The sequence below is a fragment of the Carlito syrichta genome, unplaced genomic scaffold (assembly GCF_000164805.1).
Source record: "Carlito syrichta isolate Samal-C Ts95f unplaced genomic scaffold, Tarsius_syrichta-2.0.1 Scaffold84605, whole genome shotgun sequence".
NCBI classification, from domain to species: Eukaryota; Metazoa; Chordata; class Mammalia; order Primates; family Tarsiidae; genus Carlito; species Carlito syrichta.
The window spans coordinates 90,035-101,007 of record NW_007028701.1 but is presented as its reverse complement, the minus strand read 5'-3'; the positions used below and the strand labels follow the sequence as shown (position 1 = coordinate 101,007).

The 10,973-nt window shown below is 42.6% G+C and overlaps 1 protein-coding gene across 1 annotated transcript in view; it reads right to left on the bottom strand.

The window, feature by feature from the left end:
* Nucleotides 1-5,051: 5,051 nt before the first annotated feature.
* The window catches only part of NOM1 (nucleolar protein with MIF4G domain 1), a 23,375-nt gene continuing 17,453 nt past the window's right edge, over nt 5,052-10,973 (bottom strand). The window contains exons 8-11 of the mRNA XM_008056413.1: nt 8,981-9,113; nt 7,970-8,101; nt 5,586-5,695; nt 5,052-5,298 (exon numbers count right to left, since the gene is read on the bottom strand). Of these exons, the coding sequence (XP_008054604.1) occupies nt 5,124-5,298; nt 5,586-5,695; nt 7,970-8,101; nt 8,981-9,113 (550 nt within the window). The 3' untranslated portion in view covers nt 5,052-5,123. The remainder of the gene's footprint in view (nt 5,299-5,585; nt 5,696-7,969; nt 8,102-8,980; nt 9,114-10,973) is intronic.

The window sequence follows — 10,973 nt, the reverse complement described above, 5'->3', positions numbered from 1 at the left end:
ACACAACCGAAAAGCAACAAAAACAAAAGAGAACACTCCCCCCCAAATCTGATAGAATTTGGGCAAAGAATCTGAATAAACATTTCTCCAAATAAGACATACAAATGGCCAACAGATACATGAAAAAGTGCCAACATCACTAATCATCAGAGAAATACAAATCACCTCACACTTGTCAGGATGGCTATTATTTAAAAAACAAAAGTGTTGGGGAAGGTGTAGAGAAAAGGAAACTCTTGTACACCGTTGGTGGTAATGTAAATTGGTACATCTGTTACGGAAAATAGTAGAGAAATTCCTAAAAAAAACCCCAAAAAATAGATATGCCGTTGATCCCACAATCCCACTACCAGGTACATATTCAAAGAAAATAAAATCAGGCTGGGCTTGGTGGCTCAGCCTGTAATGCCAGCACTTTGGGAGGCCAAGGCGAATGGATTGCCTGAGCCCGCGGGTTGGAGACCCGCCTGGGCAACTTGGCGAGACCTCGTCTCTACAATAAACAATTAGCTGGGCATGGTAGCGTGTGCCTGTAGTTCTGGCTACTTGGAAAGCTGAGGTGGAAGGATCGCCAGAGCCCAGTTGGTCGAGGCTGTGGTGGCCAGGAGCGTGCCTCTGCACTCCAGTCTGGGCGATGGAGTGAGACTCCAACTCAAAAAAAGTAAAATAAAATCAGTGTGTCAAAAGAGGTATCTGCGTTTCCATGTTTATTGCAGCACCACTCACATTAGCCACGACATGGAAACAACCTAAGCGCCCATCAACAGATGAAGGAATTTTTAAAAAATGTGGTATATACACACAATGGAATACTATTCAGCTTTAAAAGGGAAAAAAATTCTGTCATTTGTGACAACATAAATAAACTTGGAGGGTGCTGTGTTAAGTTAAATAAGTCAGACACAGATAAACACATACTGCATGATCTCATTTATATGTAGAATCTAAAACAGTTGAACTCACAGAAGTAGAGAGTAGGATTGTGGTTACCAGGGACTGGGGGGAGGGGGAATAGGAGGCGAAGATCAAGGGTACAAAGATTCAGTCGTGCAGGATGAGCATGTTCTGGTGACCTAGTACAGCTAGCAATTCTGTTGTGCACTTAAAATATGCTAAGAGGATAGATAATGTTGTGCCCTTGCCACATACACATAAGTAACAATTATAATAATATATAAAAATAATAATAAGCAATAAAGGGGGCAGTAGAACACTTTGGGAGGTGACGAGTATGCTTATGGCCTTGGTGGTGATGGTTTCACAGGTGTATACTCACCCTCAAACTCATCAAGTTGTGTACATTAAGTAAGTACGGCTTTTTACATGTCAATAAAGTATTTTTAAAAATCGTAGTACTAGACTATAGCCTATAAAGTAGAAATCTGAGTCCATACCAATGATAAATGGGGAAGGAAATGCTTCTTTTCATTATTGAATGCTAATAAACAGGAATGATGGAGTTAGAAATCACTACTTCCAAACCACTAGAGTAATAATTCAAGCAAGAATCATCAAGGATGATAAAATGGGTGAGTTTGGGGAGGAACAGGATATTCAGAGTCAAATTTTGACACATAGCCCTGTGGTGGCCAGCTTCTAGGATGGCTGGAGCAATGCTCCCCTCCTGCCCTTGTGTGGTCCCCTTCCCTACATGGAATCAGGCTGACCTCTGAGCCAAGAGTACTGTGGAGGTGACAGCGTGACTCCCTAAGTCACAGAAGGCTTGGAGGAGGGATTTCCTGCCCTGGAGGCAGCCAGCAGCCCCACAGTGGCAGTGTGGCTCCTCAAGCAATCCTGTAAAGCCTGCTTTTGGCCCTTCTATGGCAGGTGGTTGCCTCACTCAGTGGAGAGGCAGCCATCTTGGAAGTACCTTCTCCAGTCCCAGCCAAGCGTCAGATGACAGCATGCCTGGCCGTCACGACTATGGCCTCATGAGAACCCTTACCCAGAACTGCCAAGCTGCCCCGGAATATGAGCACAGAAAGTGAGATCAGTGATTGTTGTCTCAAACAACTAAGGTGTGGGGTGACTTGATATGCAGCAATAGATTAACATGCTCCCTACACATTCATTACAAATGAATGTGATCTACACAGAGGAGAACCCTAACAGACATTACCTTAGCAGGTGACCAAAGTCAGCATTACAGTAGGACAAACTGCCATCCCAGCCTCCTGAAGATGCCCTGAGGCCATAATAAAGACACAAGCTAAATTACTGGGCACTAGCAGAAAAATCCAAATTAAGGGATACTGTTGGTGTTTGATCCATGCTAATTTCCTAACTTTGAAACTCATTTTGTAGTTATAGAAGCAAATGTTCTTGTTCTTAGGAAACAGACAAAAGCATTTATGGGTGAAGGGATTTGATGATGCAAGTCCCAAGTGGTTCAGAACAATCTGGGCTGACCTACCGCCTGGGAGAATGAATGAATCTGATCTGGCCAGTAGGCCACCTGCCACAGGTGGAAAGGGGGCTGGCATATTCCAGCTCATGCTATAAGCTCTTATTCAAAAGAGGGATGCAAGATGGCTAGTGGCCAATGTACCTTGAAAGCACTTGAACCATTCAGACACCCACTGATACACCTATTGGGCAGTTCTCCACACCAGAGCTCCTGAGCACAGCTCATGACAGGAGCCTCCCTCCGCCCGTCTCTGGCTCCTTCTCCTTCACTTACCAGCCCAGCGTGACAGGAGCTGAGGCTACCACCTGACTGAAGCTGAAGAAAAACAAACTTAAAAGCTCACCACATATATAGTAAGGCCTAAGCAATTTCTCACAAAGGATGCAAAGGTGATCTGAATTAGCTGCTTTATTATTTTTGTGAAAGAACAGAGCATTTTAGATCTTTGAAGAATGAGTTCTAAATTTCTAATGCTTTTTAAAAGTTCTTTATTTTGAAATAATTATAAACTTACGGAAAAGTTACTAGACTTCACCTGTGTAAACTTCACCCAGATTCTACAACAGTTAACATTTTGCTGCATTTGCTTTCTCTCTCTGGGAGGTGGGGATGTCGGTGGAGACAATGACTCTTTTTCCTAAACCATATAGCTAAGCAGACATCTTAAAATGTAAAGAAAAAGTATATCGGCAAAATTCTTCTTTCAAAATAGACATTCATTGGTATTCTGAACAAAATATAAAAAATACATTTTATTTACACATTTTAATACATTAAAAAGTTTGTTCCTGGCCTGACACAGTGGCTCACGGCTATAATCCCAGCACTTTAGGAGGCTGAGGTGGGAGGATCCCTTGAGCTCAGGAGTTTGAGACCAACCTGGGGGGGAACATAAAGAGTCCTCGTCTCTACAAAAAATTTAAAAAATTAGCCAGGTGTGATGGTGTGCCCCTGTAGTCTCAGCTACTTGGGAGGTAGAAGGGGAAGGATTTGTTTGAGCCCAGAAAGTTGAGGCTGCTGTGAGCCGTGATCACGCCACTGCATGCCAGCCTAGGCAACAGTGAGAAGTTCAAAAAAAAGGTTTGTCCCTTATACCTCTATTTTAAAGACGAAATACCCTAAAAGACAGCTTTTTAGTAATCCTACACATCAGCAGTTCTCAACCTGCACTGCAAAAAGACTACAAAGTCATATATAACACCAAGCACACTGCAATATTTTTCAAGTGTAGGTATTAATGCAATACATTTAAAAAACTTTATATTTAAAAGCAATTCTGAATTCATAGCAGTTTTTGGTCAAGATGTATTTTTTTATTACTTATACTAAAGTATAATTACTGTCTGTGATAACCCATATTTTGTGGTTAAAATGTGCAGATTTATGGGCAACCTGCCACATAACAAATGCAAAATTTAAATAATAAACTAAGTCACAAGTATATTCCATGGGAAAGAGAAAGACATTGCTGGACATTTCTATTTCCTCATAGGATCAGCTTTCTGTACTTAGTAAGTGGGATGTGCTTGTCTCTCTCACTAAACATTCATTCCTTGCAGGCAATTATGTCTTCTTCATGTTTAGACCTCCAGGAACTGAGTAAGCAAGCAGCACCCATTAAAAGTCCAATTTGGTACAGGTTCGAGACCAGCCTGGGCAACTTGGAAAGACCTCGTCTCCACAATAAATCAAAAATTAGCTGGGCGTGACAGCGCACGCTTGTAGTTTCTGCTACTTGAAAGGCTGAGGCGGAAGGATTGCCTGAGCCCAGCAGGTGGATGCTGGGTTGGCCATGAGTGTGCCACTGTACTCCAGCCTGGGTGATGGAGTGAGACTCCGACTCAAAAAAAAAAGTCCAATTTGGAACTGATGAGCAGAAGAGATAAATACCCCTCATGCTGTGTCAAAATGCTGAATGAGTAATGATGAAAAACACCGGTCCACACTATACTGTACACAAGACAATATTCCAAGGGCTTATGTCAACTGATTTTTCCAAAGTTCAACTGCATTCCAAATACTTAAAACAATCAATCAAATATCAAGCATCGCATGTAGCTGATGGTTTTTGAACTTTGACCTAATATAAAAAAGATAAAATCCACTGATTTCCTTATGATAACTGCACCCTCTAGTGGCCTATTTTATCTATTAAAAAAATTTAAGACAATCCCACACACCAACCTCACTGCTCAGAGAATACTCTGTTGAGTGGCTACGGCCCCTCCCTTCCTCCTTCCTCCACAACCAATACACGTATCATTATTTGAAAACAGTTCAAGGGCCGGGCTCAGTGGCTCAGCCTGTAATCCCAGCACTTTGGGAGGCCGAGGTGAGTGGATTGCCTGGAACTGTGGGTTCAAGATCAGCCGGGGCAACTTGGCAAAACCTCGTCTCTACAATAAATCAAAAACTAGCCGGGCGTGGTAGCGCGTGCCTGTGGTTCCAGCTACTTGGAAGGCTAAGGTGGAAAGGATCGCCGGAGCCCAGCAAGTCGAGGCTGCAGTGGCCGGGAGCGGCCATTGTACTCCAGTCTGGCAACCGAGTGAGAGTCCAACTCAAAAAAAAAAGTAAAAGAAAATAGCTCAAAACATGAACAATATAACCTTGAATCAAACAATTATCTCAAAATATAACAAAACAACAAAGCTTTTACACAGACAACAGAATAGGCCTTTGGGTTTACAAAGGACCACACTGAAGTCTTTTTCTCTGACTACATTCTTAAGGAAGCTTTTCCTTGCAGAGACTTCGTTGCAACGTCAACTCTCTCTCTCAGCATGCTGGCTTCGTCAGCACTTCTGTGGGCCTGGGCATTCTTTAGCAAGAAGTGACTAATGAAAAGCTTCAAACCTTCACGCAACATCCCCAGCTTGGGGTTGTCACACACTCTGGAAAGAAATCATATAAACACACATCAATGATGAGCCAGTCTCTCCTAGAGCTCAATCCTCAGTATCTCAACTAGTGACATAGTTTCTTTAAAAAATAGAATTCTCAGATAAGAACTTCTTCACATATTTTGTTACTAATCATAGTTTGCTATGAGGCAAGTTTATATTCCCCAAATTAAGTTTATATATATATAAAACAACAGGCTTGCATTTATAAATAAACACTAGTGAAAACTATCTTTCTTCTCTCTTCTATGTCTTATCAGAACAAGCTGGGAACATACCTTGCAAAAATCAAACCAAGGTCTTCAACTTCCGTTTCCATTAACAGCATATTTAATACTTTTCGTAAAAAGTGTACTCTGGGTTTGTCCAATTCACTGAATTCAACTACCTAGTGGTCAGGAAACAGAAAAAAATAAACTTACACTGATTTAACCAACTCTGTCAAGGATTTGTAAATAGAGTTAATTAGAGTAAAAATTAAACCCTCGGCCAGGTACAGTGGCTCAAGCCTGTAATCCCAGCACTTTGGGAGGATGAGGTGAGGGGAAATGCCTGAGCCCATGGGTTCAAGAATAGCCTGGGCAACCTGGCGAGACCTCATCTCTACAATAAGTCAAAAAATTAGCTGGGCATGGTAGTGCGCTCCTGTAGTTCCAGCTACTTGGAAGGCTGAGGTGTAAGAATTGCCGGAGTCCAGCAGGTTGAAGCTGGGGTGGCAGTGAGTGTGCCACTGCACTCTAGCCTGGGCAACAGAGTGATACTCCAAATCAAAAAAAACAAAAACAAAAACAAAAAAATGAATCCCTCCCCACCCCTCACTTAATAGCCTTATTTCCAGTTTTAAGAAATGAACGGCTATTGGCAAGGCTATGAAGCTAACTCCTGTTGGCAGGGGTGTAAACCAGTAAACTACCATTGAGAACAACTTGGTAGTGGTAAGTAAAGTTTATGGGGGTGTACATCTTAGGAATCAGAAATTTAATTTTGAGAATTGAAACATAAATGATCTCCATTCCCTAAAGTGACTGTCGCCTAGTCAAAACTATATATATATAAAACTTAGGTCCAGAAGAGACTCATTCCTCTCTCTCTCTCCTCGAAAACTGTAAAAAATCCGAAACAATCTAAACATTTGTCAATAGATGAATGAATATATAAATTGTAGCATATTTATATAGTGGAAAACTATACAGAACAGAATTACAGATATCAACATGGATAAACTGCAAACTTGAAAGTTGAATTTAAAATAACCTGTAGGAGGACACTAAGAGTATGAGGACAGCGTAACACTATGCATAGGGAGGCAAAAACATGCAAAGCAATATTATGTCCTGTTTGCAGACACAAAGGCAGAGTCAAAGTACAAAATCATGCTGGGAACAAGGAGAAATGCCAAATGAAAGAGCAGCCCCTCCGGGAAGGGCGGGGCCAGCAGTAGTTTCAAGGATCTCTCGGAAGTTCTGCCCCTAGGAGCGAGCTTCCACTGTGCCTTCCTGCTCATGGGGGGTGGTACCACATCTCATTCCACACTGAGGTCAAAGCCTGAGTGAGCAAAAGGCAATCCTTCCACATTCTGAGTCACTTCAGTTCTCAGAAGCTGGTGTAAGGCTTAGTACTCTCATTTTTAGTACAGTGGCCAAGCCCTGACACCACAGACCAAGAGAGACAAGGTAAATTCGAGCAGATGCTCTGATAAATGGCACACAAGAACATCTGAACATATAAATAGGCGACTGCAGCTCCAAGCTGTCCTCTGCAGGATAGCATCAGGCAGGGGCACGGAGGCCAAAGCCCCTGAATCATCTCTGCTTTTCATTTCCTCTTGGCGCTTAAGACTCTGAAAAACTTCAGGATTTTTAGGACCTTCAGATCTTGGTGGCCCCACCATCGACGCCTTCCTGGCAGGCCTTAAATCCCATTTCCTATGTCTAGGTTTCAGCGCTCACCCCCACACTTTATCAGCTGTCAAGTCCCAAAACACAGTGGGGAAGGGGAGCACTGAGAGCTTAAAACTTCCAGCAAACACCAGCAGGGAGCAAGTTCACCTCACCTCTGAAGAGAACAGTCCCTAATTCACTCCAGTCTCCTCCCAGTTGAACAGTGACCAGTGCAGGAGTTTATGATTAGGACCAGCACATTAACCTCAAACCCCAAAACAGCTTCACTCAGATTAGCAAAAAAGCCTGTAACTGTGCCTTTATTTACTAGCTGAATTTATACTGTAAGTTAATTTTCTTTGGCCAGTTTCTATGGCTCTGATAATGAAAACATTTTTCAGGTAAATTGGAATAAAAGAAAATACATGTTTTTAAAAAGTACCAAACACAGCTGAGGTGAGTGGACTGCCTGAGCCCACGGGTTCGAGACCCGCCTGGGCAACTTGGCGAGACCTCATCTCTACAATAAATAAAAAATTAGCTGTGTGTGGTAGCGCGCACCTGTAGTTCTGGCTACTTGGAAAGCTGAGGTGGAAGGATAGTCAGAGCCCAGCAGGTCGAGGCTGCGGTGGCTGGGAGCGGCCACTACACTCCAGTCTGGGCCATGGAGTGAGACTCCAACTCAAAAACAAAACAAAACAAAAAAACAACAAAAAAGTACCAAACACAAGCAATTACTCCATCATTTCACTGCTTCAAATGAATTCATACATTATACAAACCTTTAAGATGGAAAGTGAAAGTGACTTTGTCTTCAACAAGTGGGCCACCAGATGAACCAAGTTAGAGAAATTAGTAGCTGGCAAATTTTCTAAGTCCCGAAATTTGTCCCAGATGCTGAACTGGAAAGTCATCTAATATAATAGTGAAGAAGAAGAAGAAAAAAGTTATACTACAACAAATTATTAGAATAATCACTAAGCCGGGCTCGGTGGCTCAGCCTGTAATCCCATGCCTTTTGGAGGCTGAGGTGAGTGGATTGCCTGAGCCCGCGGGTTCAAGACCGGCCTGGGCAACTTGGTGAGACCTCATCTCACAATAAATCAAAAATTAGCTGGGTGTGGTAGCACATGCCTGTAGTTCCAGTTACTTGGGGGCTGAGGCAGAAAGATCACCGGAGCCCAGCAGGTCGAGGCTGTGGTGGCTGCACTCCAGTCTGGGCAATGGAGTGAGACTCCAACTCAAAAAAAAAAAAAAAAAATAAATAAATAAATCACTAAGAATATACCCTAAAGGTAGATATTTTATTTCTTATTCACTTATTTTTAATATTCTAAAAATCAAGACTTTTAGGAGTAACCATACTATCCTTTCCTAGAGAGTAGCTGAAAGAGTGTCACAATAACCCTTTTCTTGCATTTTTTTCTCCAAATCAGCAGATTGCAACATAATGCTTTAAAGAAAAGTCATCAGTCAGTGACATCAGCAGAGACTGAAGTGCTATAAACTGAAGAGCACTCATGTTAACCTGGCCACATGCTCCCTGCCTCTGTGGCAGGAAAAGGTGACATGAGGACATTGTGGACTTGTCACTCTCGTCTGCCTGACCCACCTCCTCCCAGTGAATATACGTCTGACAGCCAGTGTGGACCATGTGATTGGGACCAGGGGCAGCGGGTGGGGTGGTTGGGAAGGAAGGCTCCTGGCTTAGGGAACTCATCTTCAGGTGGGTTGAACCAGATGGAATGTTTAGAAAAACAGCCCATGTAATTGTGGACGTCTCACTAAGTTACCTGAAATCTCCTTTCATATTCACAAAACTTGCTAGCTAAGAATGCATAGAAGGGATTGTAAGTTTTCTCTTGAAGGCAGCAGTCCATAAGAACATGAACTATTTCTCTCTCTTGCTGATCCTTAAGTCCAAGCCTAAAAGATAGAAATAGCAATGACTAGGACTCAACTTCCAGAGTTTTAATAGTTGACATCTTTCAGAGGAGCATGTTCCTGTCTGGAAGAGTTTGGTTACAAGTGAGCCAGGTGATGGACATGGAAGCAGCAGCAGACACAAATAAGAGGTCCAGAGCTGCTCTAATTCTCTGGGCCTCAGTTTTTCCAATAATGTGGCAAAATGTGGGTTAAGACAACATCTATGAGTTCTCTGTCAGCTACAGAAGCCTATGATTGTGCCCAACTGATGATAAACAGGACTCAATCACATGCGACCTTAAAGCTGGGTTCCTGCTATGGCAATGACTTTACTTTTGTATTTTAAAAACTTAAGGTATAACTTCCACTGTGAGTGTAGACAAGTCTATGCAGTTGGGTAACCACCATCACAACTGAGAGTTTCATCACCCCCAAGACCCCTGGGCAGCCCTTCCCTCAACACACCACTGATCTGCTTTCTGACCCTCTGGTTTGGCCTCTGCCAGAATGTCACATATGGTCAGAGCAGGCGGGCCTCCACATCTGACTTCTTGCACTTGACAGGATACACTTGACCCATGCTGTTGTGGGTCTTGGTAGTCCATCCCTTGTGATGCCGAAGTCTCACAATTTGTTTATCCTTTCCCCAGCTGAGGGCATGTGGGCTGTTTTCAGTTTTTGGTAATCACAAATAATCGACTGTCTTTTGAAGTGAACAGAGCTGATTACAGTTGCAGCTGCTGCCTCTAAGCAAACGGTGACATTCTATAGTGTCAGGAGAGAAACATGAGCTCTACTGCAAAAAGCAAAAATAATCTCAACCAAAACCCAACAGATGAATGCATTACTCAAGCTAAGAGTTTGCAGGCAACCAAATGGTCAATTTAATTTTAACTACATTTGTATTAATTCACATTGATCAAAAGTTCAGAACAACTAATGATTTTGATAACAATGGGAAAAATTAATGTTTAATAAACATAGTGGCTGGGATCAGTGGCTCAGCCTGTAATCCCAGCACTCTGGCAGGCTGAGGTGAGTGGATCGCCTGAGCCCACTGGTTCAAGACCAACACGGGCAACATGGCAAGACCTTGACTCTATAATAAATAAAAAAGTAGCCGGGGGTGGTAGTGCGTGCCTGTAGTTCCAGCTACTTGGAAGGCTGAGGCAGAAGGATCACCGGATCACAGCAGGTTGATGCTGGGGTGGCCGTGAGTGTGCCACTGCTCCCCTGCCTGGGCAACAGTAAGACTCCAACTAAAAAAATAAAATAAAATAAAAATAAACATAGTTGGATAGACCAAATTACAAAACATGAAGTCAACCAGAGAAAAAATAAAAGTCCTTCACATTACATAGCATAAGCTAGACCCTCTGACTAGAGAATATGTGCTCTCCTCAAAAGAAGCCCCTTTAGAAAGAAAGTGTTACAAGGGGATATAAGGCTCTACTGCACAAAACAGCCAGGTCACAGAAAGGGAAAAGAAAGCTTAGGAGTTCCACTTCAACAAGGTATCCCTGTTTATTTTATTTTTTTTAATTTTTAAAAATTTTTAAATGTCCTTCCCTAAATCATGTACATTATTGTTTTTGATCCCTAAATCATGTACATTATATAAAAGTACACAGATCTCAAACTTCTGGGCTCAAGTGATGCTTCTGCTTCAGTCTCCCAAGTACCTGGGATTACAGGACTTTTAAAATCTTATTACAACTAATTACAGAAATTTTGCCAGGAAGTTTTAAATTAAGAATTAGAAGGATAGGCCAGGCTCGGTGGCTCAGCCTGTAATCCCAGCACTTTGGGAGGCCGAGGTGAGTGGATTGCCTGAGCCCGCGGGTTCGAGACCCACCTGGC